Raw genomic sequence first — 22,441 nt, 5'->3', positions numbered from 1 at the left:
TCTGAATATAATACACTAAACAAATGGGCAGATTTAGAATCATCAGAATAATAATAGGATTACTTGTACATAATTAAGTAAATACATTTTCCTCAATAATACTGGCCAGTAGTCTTGCATTCTTGGATTATTTATTCCTCTGTCATCAGCAATTGTCTCTCCTTGTAGTGTAAGACCTTATGATTGACTGAAATAAGTATTGCTTACGTGTGACAGTAATTTGTATTTGATCACTTTGTGGTGTCACATGACTTCAAATGAAATGCAATACATCAAAAAAATTAAGTTTAATCTTCCATCTTAAAATAAGCACATAGTCTGTTCTGTACACTGTTCTTTGAGTTAATTTAATAAAATGTTCTCTTAGTGTTGAGAATTAGCAACTGTGTTGAAAGGATATAAAACACTATGAATACAAGAGATTCCTCCTTGCTTTCCTAGGGACTAAAACTATTTCTGACAATCTGATTCAGATTTTTGCCTTTAGATGGTGCTATAGCTTTGTTTTTCAGTTGAAACTGTTTTATCTGAGATGTGGGTTAATTCAGCGTTTGTAGCAGTTGAACATGCAGAAATTGTGTGCCCTGTTTTGACGGGAAGAGCTCTGGGTGTGGAAAGGTAACACAGTGGGATTGAAAACCTGTGACAACTGTTAATACTTGGGTTATATTTGATTTTATTGAACTCTGGTGTTAGAGAGGAGCGTTCCCCTGCACTTAGCAGTGGCCTGTCATAAAAGCATCCGAAGTGTTTTAGCAAATGCAAGCAACAATGGAATATGCTTAAGTTATGTCTATTCTAAGCTTGACTAATTCGTAAAAGGTGTTTTTATTCTAACAAAACAACCAACTGCAGTGCACAAGTTAGGCTGCCAAAGGTGTGTTGTGATTCTCTTGGAATAGCCTTTCAGAATATAATAGAGAAAATAAATCTGAGCAAATAAAATAGATAAATGAAGCATAAAAAAATAGAGCAAATAAACCTCCTAGGTTGCATAGGCACACATAGTTCACATTTTCTTGTTACCCTCTGGGCATCTTGCTGTATCAGTTGCCTGTTTCTGAAAATTTGCGTTCCCACATTCCTGTCTGAGTAAGGTGACCCTTCCCAACAGGTAACTGAGAAAAACTAAACATTCACACATGGTTAAACTCCCTATTCTTGGGAAGAATAAATTCCTATTTTAATTCAATTTCAGGTTAGAGTAAGAAGTATGGGTACTGTTTTGCTTTGTATGTGATATTTAAAAGTTGTATTGTTTTTGAGATAGTTTGATGCTATGTTACAAAATTACTTTAAATTTTACTGTATGTGGCTTAGTTTCCCTTCAGGATTGTCATACTTTGGAAAATGTTTGTGTGAATGAGTAAATCCTTTGAAGGTTATAAAAATAATAGGCAAGCAGAAAATATTTGAAGTAATTGTCATCGTAATTGCTGGAATTTCTATGAGATGCAAAGTTGACCTTTTTTTTCCTCCGAAATTAAATGCTTTGGAATTATTGGTATGAATTGCGATGTTTCAGGTGTAAATAAAATGTCAGTCTCTCATAGGATGTTCCTTTCACCCTGCTGATGAGAAGGGAAGTAAGGCTTGTTCATGTACTGCTACCTTGCATTTAAGGAAAACATTTTTCATTAAAAATTTTGCTTCAAATGTTTTGTCCTCTTCAAAGACTTTGAGAACTCAATTTTGCAATTAGAAAGTCTCTGAATTATCTTCTGAGTTCTATGAAATGCTGTACCACTTAATGTGTCATCAGTTGTGAAACTGCTTCTTTGTATTTGATGCCATGCATGATGTGTCCCACTTTAACAAGTCAACATATGGCTTTAAGAGCTTTGTCGAATTCAGAAGTACTGATCTTTATACCTACGAGGTCTTAATTTTGAATATGAGGTCTGATTACCAGATACTCCAAACATGAGCTGGAAAGGAAAGGCTAATGCAGAAATTTTGTACCTAGATTGGTAGGATTTTAGAGAAAATGTGTCACTATGGAATTTTTTGTATGGAGCTTCAACAGTAAACTAACTTGCTTTCATCTGGCTTTTTACATGTTTGAAGCTATTAAATTGTGAATTCAATCAGAACTATGTATTTTCTAAATTATTTTTCCGATTTATGTGCATAAGTAAAAATTTCCTCAGTTTTCAAGAACAGAGTACCTGAAAACGTTCCATGTCCAGTTGTTAGCTGTGATGTCAAAACTGGAACATATGCAGGTCCAACACATTATTATGGGCTTTCCTGTCTGTTTTACGTTTCTTAACCTCACAGCAGAAAGGGAAGATTATAGCTTACTCAGAAATGTGAATAAATGGTACCTTTTGTTTACTTTGATATTGAATAAAAATTGAAATTATTCTTGTGTGCAGTCGGAATGCATAGGCATTCATTTGATTGTGGACTCAAAAATTTTCTGCTGCTTATTATGGCAATAACTTTTTCATGATTCCCTTTTATGCCCTGTGATAAGTTCAGATTATAAATCCTTTGACACAGAGGTTGTTGCTCCGACAGGTACACAGAACCCAGTAAAACAGAGATCTTGTTTCAGAATGGGTTCCCCTAGAAGGAGTTATTTTGATATTCCTACTGCTTTGCAATTTTTACGTGATAAGGCTAATTATTATTACAATATAGGTAGTTTTGTATGTGACTATTAATGGTCAATATCTAACTTAAAAGGAAGAAAAAAAATGTGTGCACCTTGATTTACAACTTTCAGGACAACGCACCTCTTTAGAGCCACACTTTACCTGTAGAGACAGTCTGGGTTTTGGTCTCTTTTAGGTTAAAAGTGAACAAGACACTAGAAGCTGTGATATTTTGTGTTCCCTTTTGGGTCACAAAGATACCCTTATGAGGCTTGAGTACACCTCACTAAGTTAGTTATGAGAAAATCTTTAAAACGGGATGTAGAGGAAAGGCTGTATTTTGAAAAACAGCCTGTAATAACCCTTGCTCCGCAGTTTTTAATATGCACAGTCCCCCAAGGCTTTGTAATGGCTTTTTCCTTGTATGTTTCACACAGGGTTATGGGACTCACCTAATGAACCATCTGAAGGAATATCACATCAAACACAACATTCTCAATTTTCTCACATATGCAGATGAATATGCTATTGGCTACTTCAAAAAACAAGTAAGTCAATGTAATAAATTATTTGGTGTACATAGCTGACATCTAGGAGTGATGAACTAAACAACTAGTCATGACAAAGTGTTGGATAAAATGCATAATGCAATTTCATGTGTATATTTTTTATCTACAAAATGTCCTCTGTGTTCATCTTGTATAGTGTTATTGGCTTATAATGCATTTGACTATGGTGGAATCAGCTGAATATAGGTGTATGGTATAGCCTGTAAATTGTCAAATCTAAAACCCAGTTGAATATGAGTTGGTTACTTTTTCATTCATTTAATTCCCTTACTGATTCTGTAAAAAGTCTAAAGAAGTACCAGACATACCTGTGGCAGACTAGAACTTACCTCACCTGTGCTCACAGCTCCTCCTGATTTGACACATGAGGTTCAAGTTCAGGAAAGATTGCAATGTCTAATCCGTCAAATAGATTTGACAGATTGACAAGTTGACAAGTGTCAGCTATCTGATCAGGCCATAGGGTGGAGATGGAATCAGACCATTCTCAGATGTACAGCAATAGAACTAGAGGTAAAGGACACAAGCTGGATTGTGGGAAATTGCAACTAGATAGAAGGACTTTTTTTTTTTCCTTCATCTCTGAAGGGTGGTGAGATACTGGAAGATGTTGCCCAAAATGATCATGGAACTTCTGTCCTTGGCAGTCTTCAAGACTGGACATGGGCTTGGGCAACCAGATCTGATGAGAACCTGCTCTGAGCAGGGATGGGGCTAGATGACCTCCTTAAGTCCCTTCCAACCTCAGCTGTTCTATAATTCTGTATATAAAACTGATACAATTCACTCTTCTCGCATTCAGAATGAATAAAAGCTGGGCTTGCAATACTACTATTAGATCTGTAGAGACAGACCCTTTTAATGTCTGAAGTGTCCGTACCCGAATTTGGAAGTGCTCAGTCTCCATATAAATCTGAAGCCTTGATGTTAAATTGTCAAGCAGAAGTCCTTGTATGGTTCCTGATTTTTACTGAGATTTCATAGATACCACTGTAACAGAAGAATAAAATGCAGCCAAAGTGAGAGTCCTACACTGTTTTTTATTGTCTTTGTTAATTCTTTAGTGGGTTTGTTTTTCAATTAGCTTTTGAACTGTATAAAGACTGTAGTATAACTTTGGAACTTTTAATAGGATTTGTTATTTTTTCACTTGAGATACAAAAGTAAAGAAAAAATATCTTTTTTTTTTTGGCTATAAAACTACTGTCATCTCATTGACTTCAACAGCGACATTCCTTGACTGAGGACTATAGGACTGGCATTCTTTAATATTAAAATAGCAAATTGTTTGAAAAATCCCAGAAATTTGTCCACAGTAAAAATATTTTCCTCCATCTCTCTGTCTCTACTAGCTCCCTTCTTTTCCTGTACATATAAGCAATTAACTATTCTTGTATCAGGTGTGTCCCATGAGATGTTGGCAACACTATGAAACATGGTCTGTAACTCTTTGTCCATTGTATTGTCTGTATTTTAACATTATGATGAATTTGGTTCTAAGTTATCATAGTATTTCGGTTAAAAGAAATATAAAAGGAAAATGGCATCATGACGACTTGTTTTTTTTTATTCTTCAGGGTTTCTCCAAAGATATTAAAGTACCAAAAGCAAAATATGTTGGCTACATCAAGGATTATGAGGGTGCCACATTAATGGGTTGTGAATTAAATCCAAGGATCCCCTACACGGAGTTTTCTGTTATCATTAAAAAGCAAAAAGAGGTAAAGGCTGAAATGAAACACTGAACATTATAATCTATTTGAATGTTTAGAAACAATTCAGTAAGTGCCAGTCTGCTTAAAACATTGGAATGTATACTTTTATTAGTTAGTCCCAGTGCCAGAACTTTGCAGTTGAAGAATTACATTCTACTTTACTAACTTTATGATAACAGAAGTGTTGAAAAGTACTGATATATGGAGGAGTATTTCATAGCTAATTTTTGTCATAGATGATAACAAAGCAAAATCTTGTGAGATTGATTTGTTCTGCAGCTTTGTCAATTTTTTTTTTCCTTCCCCCCATGAGAATGGTGTTCATTAGAGTGACTTTTGAATGCAGTGTTTGTACTGCATGTCCTGTATTTTACTGGAAAGAAAGAAGATTATTTTTTCTGCCACTGTTTTAATATACAAGTTAAGGATGGGCTGTCTTAAATTCCAGACTGTCCCTCTTTGAAATTTACATAGGATGTTTCTTACTTATTCGTTCCATAATAATAGTCCATATAATAAGGCAGTTTATTAGCAAAATAATTAAGATGTTTCCAGTTGATTTTATATACCTTCCTTTGGTTATCAAAGAAATAGAAATGACAAGGATAATTTATTCTTTCAAGGATGGTCAAATTAATGAATTTTTATTTTGCTAAAATGCATCTTCACAAGACAATATTTTGCCCTCCAGCAGTACTATTTGGCCCATGCCTGCAGAAAGAAAGAAAATATTTGAGTGCTATATATTTAGTTTACAAGGTTTCTTAATTTCACTCACTGGGAAAGTTTTCATATCTCCATATAACAGACAGATCAGGCTTTTTATTCTCCTTCTTCCAAGGAAATTTAGAGATAGCCCTCCCAGTCTGCAGCTTTATGAAGCATGTTCACTTCTCTGACCAAACCAAAAGCAATGAAGATGGTACCTAAATATAAGTAGAATTTTGAATGTTGACAGTATGGATTACATACTGATTTGGTTTGTTGCTGGTATTGGCCGGTACCAGACATCAGACTTTTCTAGTCCTGTCCTCTTAGAAGTGAAGCTTTTCACGTAATATAAACTTTTATTTAAAACATGAGAGTATATGCCTATGGCTGCTAAGACCGTGTCATCCAATGCTGGGTACTAGTCAGAGACCGCCATTTGTGAGTTTGCATTGCCTGAGTTGTAGCTCATTTACAGTCATTCTGAAAATTGTGAAAAATCCCTTTATGCAAAGGCTTGTGACGTGCTGACTTGTGAGTAATCAGTGTTACTGATTGAACAGCTTGTTTTAATCAGGAAGAGGCACTAATTACTAAATTATAAGAAGGGTTTAAGGTGGATTTAACAATTAGTTTGGAAGTATTTTGACATTATGCTGGAATCTGGCCATGGTGCTCTTGTATATGGTATTTCTCTTAACATTTGTAACCTCTGTTGAAAATCTGATTTTTTTATTTTCCTCTTATTTGAGAGAAAATACCATGTGTGAGGGAGTGAAGGTCCTTAGAAATAAAAATATGTCCTTCCTTGTTATTTACAAAGAAAACAGTCTTTCAAACTGTGCTGGTCTGAATGTCTGTGCTTTTGTTTACTCCCAGTTATGAAGTAAGCAATTTTGAAAGTGACATATTGAGGACACACAAAGCTTAGGTAAGCCTCTAAGTGTGTATCAAGAGCACCAAAGCACATTACTTAGAATTGAGGTAATGAGATTGCAAAGCAGAACAGAGTGTACCCCAGAACTGGAAAAGCATTTACTGGCATTTACAAACAGAGTAGAATTTCTGTTCCAAAGACTGGCATCATGATGACGTCCTCAAGAGAAAATCTTCGGTAAGAGTTATCTCTGACTGATATCTAAGCAGCTCCTACAGTTACATGGAGACTTCGAGGTGAACAGGTATTTCTAAAATTTTGAAATGTGGAAAGATATGTGCGTTGAAAGATGTGCACTGAAATACATGCCTTGAAATTTCTGACAAGCTTTGCTGAAGCAGTTTAGAAGCACCAGTGGTTAGAATGAGAGCCAGTTGATGAATCTGCTTCCAGGAAATTTCCTTTCCTACCTCTGCTACAACTTCCCAGGAGCTGTGCAGCTCATGATCAATACAGCAAACAATGACTCCTTTTCTTCCAGATTTGTGCCTAGACAGGCAGCTGAGAGGCTCGGTAGCCTCATCTGCAGCATCAGTGTTTGGCCAGGGACCTCACCCGTTACCAGCTTCAGTACATCCATAAAGACTGTAAGATTAGGAAGTGAGAGTGTTCCTGTTCATCACAGTTCTGCAATAATCCTTTGGGTTACTTTTGAGCAAACTAATTATTTTTTATTTTCTCTGCTGCTTTATTACAGATCATTAAAAAGCTCATAGAAAGGAAACAAGCTCAGATAAGAAAAGTTTATCCTGGCCTTTCTTGCTTCAAAGATGGAGTACGGCAGATTCCTATAGAAAGCATTCCTGGAATTAGTATGTATCAGCCTCTTTTAACGTAGAACAGAAGGAGAACAGCCCAGGAAAGGTCCAAGTCTAGAAATACTGATGTAGTCATGTATTTCTTCTTGATAAAAATGCAATTGTTTTGGTATGCTGATTTGATTTCTGTGAAGATTGTTGTGTTTCCATTACAATTGCTGTCTTTGAGACTTCCCCAAGGCAGCCCAGGCTGTTCCTCTTTTATGTACATGTCTGTAATTTTATTTATATATTATTCCTCTTTGATTTGTATCGCAGTGTAGTCAGCAATTTCCTTCTGGCACCACTGTTATGCACTGCAGTCCTGTACAAACACGAGTTCTGTGCTAAACAGGGACGTACAGGGCAAAACAGAATTAGAACATTTAATTATCATCTTTGGGGGATTTTTTTCTACTGTGCTTTTCTGCGATTTATTCTCTGTCTCAGAGGAATCAAATTGGATAACTTTGACATCATTATTCTTTACAGAGGTTGTCGTAAAATATGTATTGAATTTTTGAGAAAATGTGTGTTTCATGTAGGAATATTTTAGAAACTTTTCAGCAGTCTGGAGCTAGAGGCATTTTGGAAATTGGATGGGGCTGTAGGTTAGATGGTTGTGTTATTCGTTAGGAGCAGCTTTTATTAAAATGAACCCATTTTACTGCAGCAGTGCTGAAATGGCTCATCTTTTTAGAATTGCAATAACTTAGATAATGCTTTGACCTACTGTAGTTCCCATGTAATCTCTCATGTTATTGGTGTACAGGAGAGACTGGCTGGAAACCAAGCGGAAAAGAAAGAGGGTAAGTGCTGCACAAAGTAAAATGATTAAACAGTTTGGAGCTTCCTTTGAGTAAAGTCTTTAAACAATGTCATTTGATATTTCCTTCCTTCCGTTGGAAAATAGATAAATAATCTGCAGGGGGTGAGTTCTTAAGTGAGTTTGGCTTTGTTTTGTTTTGGGGGCAGGAGGTGGGTTTTAGTTTAAAACATCTATTTCTTCCACAAAATGCACAAAACTTTGGAGCTGCTTTTAGGCAAGATGCACATCATAAGAATGAAGATAAGGGATTCAAGCTAATATTTTTGTGTTCATATTTTCTTTCAAGTAAAGAGCCCAAGGATTCAGATCAACTTTACAGCACATTAAAAACCATCCTGCAGCAGGTGAAGGTGAGTGCTAGTTCTAGTTTACCTTCTGTAAAGATTTCAAAATATTTTCCAATATGGAGTTTCCATATTAGATACCTTACTTTTTTCTTTACCAAAGAGCCATCAAAGCGCTTGGCCCTTCATGGAACCTGTGAAGAGAACAGAAGCTCCTGGATATTATGAAGTTATAAGGTTTCCCATGGGTAATGCCATTAACATTTTTTAAGTATAGAGTTTAAAAATCTTTATAGCTGGAGACATAGCAGATAAATTGTGATCTGATTGTTTTATGTTCAAAGATACATATTTCTTGCAGCTGAATAGCTTGCAGCTCTGAAGTGCCAAGAGTACGATGCTGTCATTTGAAATTTATGACTGCTTTGTGACCTTTGTGAAGCATGTATAGCATATACATGCAAAATCTTAGGATGCCCTAGAGAGCTCTTAAACAGTGCAGTCAACTACAAACTTTCAGAACTGAGCTGGTTTATGTAAGTTGTACAAGTACGTTCTTGTGTGTGGTAACTGGTCATTGCAGATCCTACTAGTATGTTAAAAAATCTCAAGACAAACTTTCAAAAACACCTGAGCTTTCAAATTGCTTTGAAAAACATATTTAAGCTTTCTAAATCACATAAAGTGATCCTAAATCAAAAGTACGAGGGTTTTCTAATTAAGTCTTAACAGTTTGTTCCAATTTAAGTTTAGGAAAATGCTTCATGCAACTGATTGTAAGATAACTTTTATCTTTGTATGTTAGATCTGCCAAAGTTGTCCAAGGTGGTATGTTCATTTACTTATTTATTTTTATTTTTAAATCATGCAGCTATTGTTTATTCAGGATTACTTGCAAAGGGAAGTACACAACCGCTAATAATGTTTTCCTTTGCTTTTGACTGCTGGGTCATATAATTTCAATGACGATTCAGTGCTGTTCTAAACAGAAGCTTGTTTTGAGTTGTATTGCAGCAGATTTAAAACTGAATCCTGCTACTTTTTAATTGTTTATACAATACTCACTTCTGTCTTTCTGATTATAGTTTCTGAACCTTTTAATGTTCATTGCAGGCTACTGTCAGTTTCTCAGTGAATGAAAGTGTTTGTTCATATTGCTTGGCATAGGCTACTAGCCTGTGTATACCAATTTGGCTTAAAGATTTTTTACATTCAATTTTTCGATTCCAAATAGCACATATATGTACACTTCCTGTATCGCTGACACAAATGTGTTTTCTAGCAATGAAGAAAAAGAATGTTGCATCCCTGCTATGGCAGAGTTTTCTCCATCTGCTTCTCTGAGCAGAGACTAGTTCTTGATGGCTCTTTAATCTGAACAGTGGTTACAAAGAACTTCTGCCTGGGTTGGCAAGCCCAAAGTAGGCATGTTGTCTGCCCTTTCCTTGTTCAGGTGCACACCAAAGGTGGGGGTAGCAGCTCTCATTTTAGGTTTTGTCTTTTCAGCTAGGGAACCCAGAACAACTAAACCACATTTTGATTCATGATCAACTTCTGCTTGCTTTCTGCTCTCAATGCCAGCATGCTGATACTGTACAAAAATCTCTCAGACATACTTTCAATTAAAAAGAAACAGCATTGTCTTTTCTTACACTATCATGTACAAGATACAGCATTTGTCTTTACGTTTGCATACAGAATAAATAGTACAATATTTGAGAGGTATGGCTATAGATTTTTTTACTGTGTCTTCTAAGGTCAGTTCTCATGTATAAGTGCTGTCTTATCCTTTTTTAAGTGCTCTTTCAGCTGCTTATTTTCAAGGAATACCATTTGATTTTTTTTTTCCTTTTCATCTGCAGTACAAAAGCAGCACAAGTGAGTGACAGATGGAGACAAACTTTCACTGTAGTTAGAAGAGTGCAGTTTAACTGACCAGCCAGGCAATGTTTGCTTTAGGGTGAGCTGAACAGCCTTCTCAGTTGGATAATATAGTCTATAGACATCTGGTTTAAATGTAGGCACTTAAATTTCAGACTTAATGGGAGCTCAATGAGCCTTTGCTTTTGCAAAATATTGTGCAACACTAGTGAATGGCAATTTATATATCATTGGAAGAGGTATTTGAGAGCACCCATCAAACTTTTCTTAAATAATCCCCTCTTGTCAGTTTGATAGGGTTTTTCTCCATTTTACCAAAGTCAAATCTTCCATAAAAACAAACCAAACCAAACCAAAAATGCCCACAACCATATTTTTAAATCTTAAGTTTTAAGGTCTGATTCCTCTGCTTTCCTTGCAATACTTGTTGGCAGTAAGTCTGCTCTATTTCAGCTGTTTCTGTTATGGTTTCACAAAGGTACTGCTGAAGCTTGGCTCAAGCAGTGCTAAAAAAAAAAGTAGTTGTTAGAGCATCTAAGGTGAGAAAAGCCAAGGCATCTAGCACACCTCCCACTACTTCTCTTCCTGTACTCACTCCTAGAACACTTGTAATGTAGATAAAATTTTTAAATGCCTGATAAAAATTACTGGGAAAGCAACCATGTGAACAACACTGAGATTATTTATGTATTTTATGGATTATTTATGTATGTATTTTATGGATGATTTGTTTTAGTATAAAGGAAAACATTTCTTAAAGAATGTTCTGTAAGTAAAGGTTTTGTATGATGTATTGAAAGCAGGAGAGATCTTTTCTCACAGGACTGTTAAAAAGGGATACATAAGTGAGGAAAAAATTTAATCTTTTTTCAAAGCTGCAAGTATTGCTTGTAGTATAGACAGATATCTCTTCTCTGTTGTGTTTGTAGCGAAGTGAGGATTTTAGCTTAACACACATGTTTTGTGATGTTTGAATTGTTTGCTTATACGCTCCTAAGGACGCCTCCAGCAGAGCTGCCAACAGCTTTGCCTCACTGAGGAGTTAGAGGAGGGTTAGGGACACCTAACACCCTGTGAAATCTCAGAGGAGTATGACAACACAAAAGAATGGCGCCTAATCTTTTAAGGAAGAAGAAATAAACTCTACATAAAATGATTCTTATGGGGAAATATTGCTTAGTTCCAGGGCTCAGTTGGTGTTGAAGATAAAAAAGGGACCAAGCCTTAGATGAAGGTGATTAGGAATTCCAAATCCTAGCTTTGCCAGTCCATGTTAAATGGCAAATCAGTCTAAAGGAATATTGCATGCAAAAAGTATTTGAATCAAACATTGTTAATCTATTTTTCTCCTGTACAGATCTCAAAACAATGAGTGAGCGACTCAAGAATAGGTACTACGTGTCTAAGAAATTATTCATGGCAGACTTGCAGCGAGTGTTTACAAATTGCAGAGAGTACAACCCCCCCGAGAGTGAATACTACAAATGTGCCAATATACTGGAGAAATTCTTCTACACAAAAATTAAAGAAGCTGGATTAATTGATAAGTGACACTTTTTTTACAACCAATCAGTGTGCCTACTTTATGGGCAGGGGAAGCCATTATATATCTGAGTTTTGGGACTTTAAGATTTCAAGAAACTTCTGTTTAATACTTAGCACTTTTACAAACCCTTTTAGTTTTGCAAACATGTATTATACTGAAGTTACAAAAATTATTTTATTAAAATGCTTTATAATGTATTTAATTACAGAAAATTTCTTTTGTGTGCCCATTACCGTATGTTCTTAATAGGTTTATCAACCTCAGAAACCCCACAAAGCATGTGGGAAATTGCACATGTTTGAGAATATGAAGAAAATTCTCAGACAACAAATGTTATAGCTTACCTAATGCAGTACCTGTTTGATAAAGTTTTATTTTTTTTTTCCAGTAAAAAATAAAACAGTAAGGGAAAACAACAGTTGGGAGGGTCTGAAATATTTGTTTCTTTGTAGAGTCTTTTTATAAGATATTATTTTTTAAAAGAAACACTCAGCTGGTTGAGAAGCTGTGAAAGAAGAGCAGCCAGTTCTGGAAAAGGACTGCCTGTAATCTTTGATAGATGCAAGTTTTTCTAGTCATTTTGGGTTTTGATAAAGATTTTACCTGCAAATTGTAATCTCATAACCACTATTTAAAAAAAATAAATAAATCTGGCTAGATGTGTGATGTCATAGTGACTTGGCTTATGCAGGACATAAGTACCCGAAATAACTTCAGAGAATCTGATTAACATCTACTAGACAATTTCAGTTGGCTTAGTAGAGTTAAGGTTTCTGATGCACTTCGTGGTCTATCCTATTTACTATTCTTCACTGATAAATTCTTTAGATTATTCATCAGAGATAAAACTATTGTACACAAAAAAAGACAACATATGACAGCTTCTATAGCTTATATACTTGGCGCTGTGGTAAACTGGATTTTCTACTAAGCTTTATTGTAAATGCTTATTAACTGTGATTATTTAGACCCAGGAACTTATTAACATTTTACAACTCGTTAGTATATCTTCAAATTGAGCACTTATATATATGTCATATATATATTTTGCTGCTTACACTACATTTAAGAGGTACACCTAACTTCCTAATGAAGATCAGTACAAGCCAAAAAGTTGTCACTTGGCATTTTCTAATTAGAGTTTGTAACTTTAAATTATAATTGCTTTTGTGAAAAACAGATTTAACTTTTGTTCTTGGTGTTTTATATTTACAGATGTTACACTGGTAAAATTCAATAGTTCTAAGACTGAAAAACCCCCAATCCTGTCGTGTGTCAAAGAATATGTTCCTGCAAAATGTCTGTGAATGTTAAGTCACAAGTTGATTCAGCAAGTAGATATCAGGAGCTACTTGGAAGTATTAATAGTAAATGTGGTACACAAGGTATTCAGAATGTTAACACTAGACTTGCCATAGTGTTTTGTATGAGATTAGTCTGACCTACATTTAGATCTATAACAAAGGTACAGTGAGGTGGTTTTTTTTGTTTTTTGTTTTTTGTTTTTTTTCTTTTTTTAAATAGCCAGTACTGGATGCTATAATCCTGTTTTGTAGATTGGGCCTACAGATGCACCTGTTAAGATTGGTATCCTGTGAAATTTTATTATTTTCAAAGTAGATTTTCTTATTGTCTTTTGATCAGATTGTCTCTTCTATATTGAAACATTTGTTTTCTAATTTAAGAATTAATATTTTCATAGATACTGTGCAATAAAGTTACAGTAGGATATGTCGTTTTGCAAATGCTTTAACAGCTGATGAACTTTACATTTGTAAAATTAATATATTGTACTGGTACAGAATAGTTTTAAATTATATATGTACAAAACCCTAGTTATTTTGGTCTCCATTTTCATTAATTAGTTCTTGCACTACAAGTATGCCTGCTGAAGCAATTTCACAACTGAACACAGTGAATCTACAAAAGCACAGTCAGTGCAGCTTCCCAGTACACTAGAAAACTTGCAAAAAAGCCTCTGAGTTGACTGGGAGGATGGTGTGCTGAGCTGAGCACTCACTATATGTCAAGGTTTTGATTGTGGGGTGGCAATAAAATTGTAGTAGAGGTATTGTTAACCCCCTCTCCCCCCACTTCCCTCTTTAGTCCCTCCCTCTTCCCCCTTCCCACTAAGGACAGGTGATTGGGATGGAAAGAAGGACAGAGAGAAGAGAGTTGGAAAAATTAAAAAGGTTTTACTAATGCTATTAATAAGAATAGAGAAAATACAAAATATACAAAACCAATCTTGAAAGTCCCAGCAACTGCAGAGCCAGCACCCAAAGTCCTGGATTGGACTCTGCAGCCAACCAGAGCTGGTTTCAGTCTGTCACTAGGCCTCAGTTTGCAGAGATAACCAGCAAGGTCCTCACCTAATGTCAGCCATAAGGAAAAAGGGATGAGATCCTCATGATCTCCCACTTTTATATGAAGTATTCACGTGAATGGGATGTTATACTTTGTTGGTCAGTTTCTGGTCACCTGTTTCTCGTTGCCCCTCTCAAGAGATGTACATCCATGTACATATCATGTGAAGTCCCATAATAGCAGTTTACACTCCACCAAAGCAGAGCACTTGTCACCAGCCTTCACAGATAACTAGTCAGGAACAAAGCAACCTAAGCTGATTTACAGCAGTACCAACCAACCCTAAAACTACTGCTTTTGAGAGCTCCAGCTACATATTCAAAATATAACTGGCAATATTGCTTCTAAACCATGCTTATGCCAGGTAAGATGGGGAAGGCGGAGAATGGCTTGTAGTATACCTACTGCTGACATTGCTGCCCTTAAAGCAAATACAGAAACTGTGCAAAAAGAGCACCAACCAACTCTGAGCTCTTTCTGAATGCTAAGATGTTTATTATGAGCTTCAATATGAAACTACAACCATTACAAAAACAAGATCTGTACAAACATGCTAATTAAAAAAATTGACTTTAAGTGTCTCAAGTTTGCCTTTGCCAACCACTCTAAGATGAAGCAGGGTACAAGTCATAAAATTACATTCACGATCTTTTCCTTCAGATATTTCTGATTTACTCCTCCCAAAAGAATTTGAATGGAATCTCCTTAGTTATGAAGTAGTCTCGTGCCTTCTATATCATTAAAAACAAGTCACTGGATTAAAATTAAAACCCCTTGATTTTATAACCTTAATGTTAGACACAGAAAGAACTACATACTTGTGCAAGATATTGTGCAACAATAATTTCCTGGATAAAAGACCTCCTTTCTTCATGGAGTGAGCATGGTTTTGCCATCACGACTGGAAATCTCAACGACAACCAACAAATTTCTCATTGTATTTTGACAGAGATTGTTTCTTAATAGAACGGCGTTTGGTGTCTTTTTTCTGCTTGAAAATTGGAGAATTCAGAAAATTTGTATCTGTAAATGGATCTCCTCTCCTGAGTTTCCTGTAAACAACAACAAAAGGCAAAATTAAGTTTTTTTCCCCACCTCACTTAAAACACTAACTTTCAGCTATTAAGTACAATTTCACCTTAACTATTTTGTATTACTAACATCAGACCTCTCTCTGAATGTTTTGTTAAGAACTTGTTTCCAATATTTAAACAATCACCTTAAATTCTCCATATGTAATGTAATATCATGAACTTTATATCAAACTGGAAAGGAAGACACCTACCCTGCAATACTTGGCTCTTTATAGCTCACAGCCAGAGTACAGCTTCGCTTGCGTTTTGGAGATTGTGGTCCCTCACGTTCTGGGACAACAGTTGCATTCCCAGTGCTGGGGAGCAATGAAGCAGTATTGGTAACATCACAAAGATGAAAACGAGATGGCTCAGAAGGCTGCCCTGTTAGAAAATTAGGCACACTTAAGACAATTCAGGCAAGCTAGCTTAAAAGAATATGTCAACAAACATATTAAGTAACTCTCAGCTATAACTATTATCTTCATTTTTTCACTTAAGTAAGAGTAGGTAAAAGAATCAACAAATATGCAGGATTTCAATTTGGAAAAAATAAATTAACACTAAGTAGTGCCAGGTAAAGCATGATTTGTTATTCCACTTATCTCTCAGCTTATATTCTTGTTCTCCTCTTTTTCCTCAGCTTTAATACATCATTAAGCACACCTAAAATACAGTATTACTTAATTGTTGATCAATTTCTTAAACAAAACATATTTAAATCCAATTTCTGCTGAGGAAATAAAGTGGACAGAAGAATGAATCTAATGATTTTTATAAGTGTTCTCTTTATTAAAAAAGCTTAAATCCTTTAAACAATGTTCTCTCTCAATAAAACTAAGCCAAATACAAAACACTTTTTACACTTACTAATAGACTTGTCACTTGATTTATTGCTTTCAGTCTCTTTTTCATTATGGATTTTCTGCTCACGCTGTGCCAAACATCTTTTAGACCTTCGCCTTGCATGGACTGGTGGTGTATCTTCCTTGTCCTCTGAACTTTTCCTTTTTTTCGATTTACTCTTGTAAGGTTCATAGAGGCTGTCATCTGAATCTTCTCCAGTATCACTCGACTCAATGGTATCAGATTCAGATATGTCTTCTCTGTCATCCATACTAGTATCTGTGTCATTCACCTTATTTTGTCGGAAAGGTGTAACATGGACACTCTCTTCAAAATGAAAGTCATAAGCATCACTAGAGCCACCCAAGAGATCCAACTTTTTTTTGGTTGCCTCTTTACCCTGTCTTTTTTTCGGCCTTTGTCTGGAAGTATTTTTATGCCATTCCAGTTTTCCTTTCTTATGCTTCTCTTTCCTTACTTGAGAGTCTTCTCTGCTTTTACACTCACGTTGTTTAAGATTAGAATTATTGTCCAAGTTGGACTGTGCAGTTTCAGAATTTATCCGCCTCAATACCAGCTCTGAACTTACTTTGTTTTCATTCAGCTGAGAAATATCTGAATTTATGTTTTCCACTGTACACTTCTCTAGACTTTCTTTAAGTCTAATTTCATCCTGTTTAGAAAGCTCTCTTGTTGAATCAGGTGCTTCTGAATGGTCCAAGACACTAGTGCAAAGTTCATAGTGACTTCCCATCTTTGAATAGTGACGCCTGGTGGATACACCTTTTGGTAGTGCATTACCAAATTCATCCTTTCCACTTGAAGAAACATTTTCCAGCTCTGACCCTGTGTTGTCCAGATGAAAATCAAATGTTTGCCCTTGTAATTGAAGGAGAAAAAGTCATGTTAAAGCTAAATAGTAACAGTCTGGAAAGGTCATCTACAAATTCTGAACCTATCAAAAATTAAGACTATTCTTAGAGTTTGGAAAGGTTATTTACAGGTCATTTATTTTTCTGAGTATTTTGCTATGTTAGCAATTGTTGATTTCATAAACAATAAAGCATGACTAAAGATGAATTTACTCTGTTGATCTGTCTGGCAGATAATAAAACTAGATTGCAGCTGTACAGAAGACAAGTATTTTCAAATTCCTCCCCCATTTTGCTAGGCATCTTCATTCAAGAAGTTTACCAGTTGCCAATGCTATCTAACCTTTATGATAAGTGGAAAATTACTTGACAGTTAACTTCAAATGCAGAAATTACATTTTAAACTTGGACTCACATTTTTTTCCTGTTTCAGAATAGGGCAATGTCTGATAGCTTTGATTTAGTTACCTTTGTCTGGAACTATTTTGATTAGAGAAGTGACAGTGTCAGATTCCTCACAGGTCTCCGATGCAGCACGAGCCAGCTCATTTCTATCACAATCAGCCTCCATCCAACTTGGAACTATTTTATCATTTACATCAGCACACTGCAGAGGTCCTCTAGAGAAAATACAAAGGTAGTACTTACTGAACAGCAATATATTTTCTGACAACACACTGCTTCATTACAGTGGATTTCTTCCTTTTGTCCAGTCAGAAAATCAAGCCTACCATAACAGTTTTCAAATATAAATAGGTATTAATAAAAGATACTTACACTGAATGTATTTGTGCTACGACACTGGAACTATTTTCAAGAACTGAAGAAAGCGCTCTCTCTTTCTGTCAACAAAATAAATCTTACTGTGACTAAATAGCTGAAACAAACTTGCACCATATACAAATTCTAGACAACAGCCAAGTTACCCACAGAAAGGCCAAAGAAGTCCTTGACTCTTATTCTTTCTGGCTGGCTGATACAAAGTGCTGAGGCATCTCACATACTCCACTCCTGCAAGCCAGTACATTAATCACCAGCCCAATCAGACAGTGGACAGGAGAAGGAACTATGAGGACAGTACAGGGTCCAAGATGCAGAGCCATAGAAAAATCAGACTGCCCCTATCACCTCATAGCAGAGCCTCGGTCCCACTAACAACCTATTACACACTCCCACAGCCTGGACCCCATGTCATAAGGCTCAAATCTCAAGAACTAAGTGCATCTATGCTGGAAGGAGTAAGAATTAACAAAAATCATAGAATCATATAGGTTGGAAAAGACCTTTAAGATCGAGTCCAACTGTTAATGTAACACTGCCAAGCCGACCACTAAACCGTGTCCCTAAGTGCCACATCTACATGTCTTTTAAGCACCTCCAGGGATGGAAAGTCCAAGGCTTCCCTGGGTGAGCATACAGCATATTGTAGGTAAAGACAATTTTTCTTGCCCCTCAAGAAGAAAATGTACTTACTACATGTATTGAACACAAATCCTTTACTGGGTCAAGTAGGTCAATGGAGTCCAGTAAATTCTGAGAAACTTTTGAAATTACCACATTCAAGGCTGAAAGTTGATTCTACGGGAAAAAAAGGAAGGAAAATAGCACTGTTATTGTTATACTCTAGTATCAACTACCAATATAATAACTTCTTAACAGTATAACAAGATGATTAAATCCTGAAGATAATTGTGTCATGTATCTTCATCCGTGATAAAAAACCAAAATTCAAAGAAGATAGATTTTAATTAAAGAAGAAAGAGTAGCCAGAAAAAAAAAAGTGGATGACCACATTATGTGAAAATATAAACAACTTGTTCTACATACTGAGTCAATGTTTAATGAAACATTTAAGATCATAAAGATATCAGTGGATTCACACAGATTCTGATATCCAGCTTCACTAAATCATAAATTTATTATTAAAAATACCTCAACAAATTCTTGTGCTTGCTGGAACCTATGATTTTTTTGCAAGTCAAACATCCGAACCATCAGATCTTGATACTCTTTCCTTAAGTGAAGAATGGTATCCTGGGCATCCTTCAGTTTGAGCTTTTCTTCTTGCAAAGCCTGAGCTAGAGCTCTGTTGTTTGCTTGGAGGCTCTTCATTTGCATGGAGTTGTTGGCTGCAACAGAATAGTGAATATTTCAACTTGGTTCAAAACCAGAAATAATTATTAAAACTATTGAAGATATTTTAGCATCTTACTTGCTCTTTTGCACTTTACAGTGGAGATCTGGCTAATTTTACCCAGTCTTGTCCATTTCTGACTTCTTTTCTCTTTCATTCGCTCTTTTATGTCATTCAGACTGTCTTTGAAGGGCTTTTTCAAGCACTTAGCCATCTTCTACCTTTCAGAAATATAAAGGGTGAAGAACTGATTTAGCTGGTGTTGCACAGTAGAACAGGAAACAAGTAAAGTTTATAGCCTTTTGAGTTAAATCACAAAACGTCAGGGATTGGAAGGGACCTCAAAAGATCATCTAGTCCAATTCCCCTGCCAGAGCAGGAAAACCTAGATGAGGTTACACAGGAATGTGTCCAGGTGGGTTTTGAATGTCTCCAGAGAAGGAGACTCCACAACCCCCCTGGGCAGCCTTCTACCCTCAATATATAAAACATATGCATACAGAAATATAAAATATACGCATACAGAACAAACATTCGCACAAACATGAAAAGTCACACAGAGGTGGCCAATTTCAAAACAACTTTTGCAACACGGCTACTGTCACTATTGCCCTTTATTTAAACTGCAAAACACAACGGCGGCCGCGACGAAGACCAGGCCGACGCCTTTACGCACCCGCACTGGGGAGGTACCACGGGTACTGAGGGAGGTGGGGGGGGGGGGGGGGTCCCCCGAAGCACGGAACACTAAAGGAAGACCCTCGCGGCACCACCCCACCGACCAGCCGTACCTCCTCAGAAAGGCGTACACAACCGCCGGGCACCTCCCACGCACGGACAGGGCGCTCGCTCCTCAGGGGATAGCGATCCCGCCCCGGCCACCCCCGCGCCCCAACAGCCGCCAGCCCCCAGCAGCAGGCGGTTCCCGCCTCCCGTGGAGCCCCGGCTTGCCTAGCAACGGCAGCAACGGCTACTCGCGCGACCAGTCTCCGCGGGCAGCAGGGCGTCCCCGCGCACAGCCGGACGGTTGACACCGCTCGCCGGCGTTCAAAAACCGCCGCCGCGCCCTCGCATTGGTGGGACCGCCGCGTGACGTCACCTAGGGGCTGTCGCACTCATCTGCGCGTCACAGGAGGCTCCGCCCTCCCCCCCCCGCCAGACGCAGACCTTCACCTGAGTCAGGAGCGGCGGGTGGGGGCGGTGTCGCGCGCTGGAGACGGTAGTAGCCGTTAGCGGTCCGTCAGCCCGTGGTGGGGTTGCCATCCACTCACCCTCTGCGCCCAGGCGCTCGCCTTGGGTCCTTTTTTTCACCTGCAGCATCTCAGCTGCCATACTGGAAAAACCCCGAGACAGAACAACAGCTGGTTGTTCTTTCGAACAGCAAAGCGAGGAGAGAAAAATCGTTAATCTTGGATGTTCTACTTACAACATTCGCTTGTTGCAGCAGTAGCAAGATGAGCCTTTCCTGCTCTTCTTGGACCATGCTTCTTGTGGAGTGCTCCCAACTCCTGCTGTTGGTAGCCTGAAATGAAAATACTACAAAATCTGCAGACTTTGTAAATTTTGTATCTTCAAACACTTATTTTGTGAAAGAAACTGTTCCAAAATCACATGGCAACTGCCCCTTAGTGAGGTTGGTGTGTGACCAGGCTGTTGGAGACTCAGAGCTGAGGTTTGGGTCATGGCCTGGCTCTGAGGGAAGCCTCCCCTTTGAGAGCCAGCCTTGAGGCCACTCTTCGCCTCCCTACACCCCCAAGAGCGTTTTCTTTGATTGTGTCACTTTTGTAACAACTGTAATAGATTAGTATATGCTAATATCTCTGCATATTTAGCGTAGAGTGCTGAACTCTGATTAAATGCTGCTTTGTGATGGGAGAACTAAAAAAAATCAGTTAAGCAATATCTTATGAACAGTAGAATAAATAGTATTCTTGTATCTGAGAAATTTGCATTGTATAGCATTTTTTCTTTTCTAGCAGCTACTCCTGCCCATTTGATTTTATTCATTACAGTTTGGACGTGTTATGGCAAGCTGATTACAAACTTGAAAAATTAGATCATGACAGAAACCATGGTCCATGATGTGCATGCATTTATCCTTTCTCACTGCTTGGAAGATTATGTAGTGTTTGTTTTTCCAGCTCAGAATAGCTGGCCTCATTTATGTAGTTTTTACAGTAAATAGATATAATTTAACTTACTTCATCAACAGATACTGTTAAAGCTGGGGTTGTATTTTCTGTCAGCAAGTAAGTTGCCCTGCAAACACAATTCATTATGCAGTATGATGATTCCCTTTTGAGACATGACATTACATAAAAAATAATTACTATTTCTTTGGGGTTCAGCATGAAAAGTTATGACCAAATTAAACACATTAGATCATCTTACTTAGTAGTGTCACACAAAACCAGAACATCACAATTTCAGTTTATCTTTGCATCTTTTTGCTTCTTCCTGTCTGCTTGCTGATAGGAAAAGGGAAGTACTGGGTATTAAAAATTACACACACAGTAGAAACACTAGTTTTCTGATGTTGCACAATTAACCTCACATCCACTTCCTACAGGCCTCTTGCTGTTTTACATGCAATAATTGGGCACACTTCACCCAACAACAGCTAACAGCCTCATCTGAACCCTTGCAAACAGCTCACTCTGAACAGCAGATGAAATTACATCATTGAACTCAACTTCTGTTTTTTGTTTTGGTGGGCTTTTTGTCTTTTTTTTTTTTTTAATTTATTTCCAATTAAGCACCGGATATTTTGACCAAAAGTGATACATTTCCATACAAACTTTGTCTCACTTAAAGCTAACAAGGGATTTTCATTGGCTGAGTAGCAATTGGTAGTTTCCAGCAATGCCAGTAAGCTCTTTTAGCCATTAGTCATTAATTTGCTTGACACTAATGCACTGATTGTGAATAAATGAACCATGCTTTCATTGAAAAAGAATGCTTTCCACGTTGTTATCTAAGAGCTACTCTTATTTACTTTTTTTTTTTCCCTAAATATACCTATATCAAGATAAAAAAAACCTCTCGTTGCCTTTTTTCTTTCTATTGTATTTAATGTTACCCATCAATTCTGCTACACCTCTTTCAGAAACACTTTGGAATCTTTCTGCAGATTATCTTTTGGTTATTACAGTTGAATTTCTTTATCCTGATAATGGCATTTTCATTTTTACCAAGGTGTACTCATTTCTGCATAATTCTTATCTCAAGACTGTTGTATTTCTGTCAGGTTATTTGCAGGTTACACTCCCTGTATTATTTTATA

General features: G+C 37.0%; 2 protein-coding genes across 4 annotated transcripts in view; one reads left to right on the top strand and one right to left on the bottom strand.

The window, feature by feature from the left end:
- KAT2B (lysine acetyltransferase 2B) overlaps positions 1-13,701 on the top strand; it is a 43,513-nt gene extending 29,812 nt beyond the window's left edge. Inside the window, exons 12-18 of one of the 2 annotated variants that reach the window (XM_065831429.2) lie at positions 3,038-3,148; positions 4,747-4,890; positions 7,227-7,341; positions 8,099-8,135; positions 8,442-8,505; positions 8,603-8,687; positions 11,678-13,701. In XM_065831429.2, the coding sequence (XP_065687501.1) occupies positions 3,038-3,148; positions 4,747-4,890; positions 7,227-7,341; positions 8,099-8,135; positions 8,442-8,505; positions 8,603-8,687; positions 11,678-11,871 (750 nt within the window). In that variant the 3' untranslated portion in view covers positions 11,872-13,701. The remainder of the gene's footprint in view (positions 1-3,037; positions 3,149-4,746; positions 4,891-7,226; positions 7,342-8,098; positions 8,136-8,441; positions 8,506-8,602; positions 8,688-11,677) is intronic. The other variant, XM_065831430.2, reaches the window with a different exon arrangement.
- Positions 13,702-14,705: 1,004 nt separating this feature from the next.
- On the bottom strand, positions 14,706-20,219 carry SGO1 (shugoshin 1). 2 transcript variants are annotated; one of them, XM_065831168.2, is made up of 9 exons: positions 20,110-20,219; positions 19,237-19,379; positions 18,957-19,153; positions 18,498-18,602; positions 17,802-17,866; positions 17,493-17,644; positions 16,177-17,031; positions 15,519-15,690; positions 14,706-15,285 (listed from the first exon to the last, which is right to left on the bottom strand). In XM_065831168.2, exons 2-9 carry the CDS (start codon positions 19,370-19,372, stop codon positions 15,144-15,146), a joined length of 1,824 nt encoding a protein of 607 aa, XP_065687240.1. In that variant the 5' UTR covers positions 19,373-19,379; positions 20,110-20,219; the 3' UTR covers positions 14,706-15,143. The 2 variants fall into 2 exon arrangements, with proteins under 2 accessions (XP_065687240.1, XP_065687239.1); XM_065831167.2 differs by lacking the exon at positions 20,110-20,219 and adding an exon at positions 19,950-20,086.
- Positions 20,220-22,441: the final 2,222 nt, after the last annotated feature.

This window comes from Patagioenas fasciata, chromosome 2 (assembly GCF_037038585.1).
Source record: "Patagioenas fasciata isolate bPatFas1 chromosome 2, bPatFas1.hap1, whole genome shotgun sequence".
Taxonomy (NCBI): domain Eukaryota; kingdom Metazoa; phylum Chordata; class Aves; order Columbiformes; family Columbidae; genus Patagioenas; species Patagioenas fasciata.
This window is presented reverse-complemented; position numbering and strand designations above follow the sequence as displayed.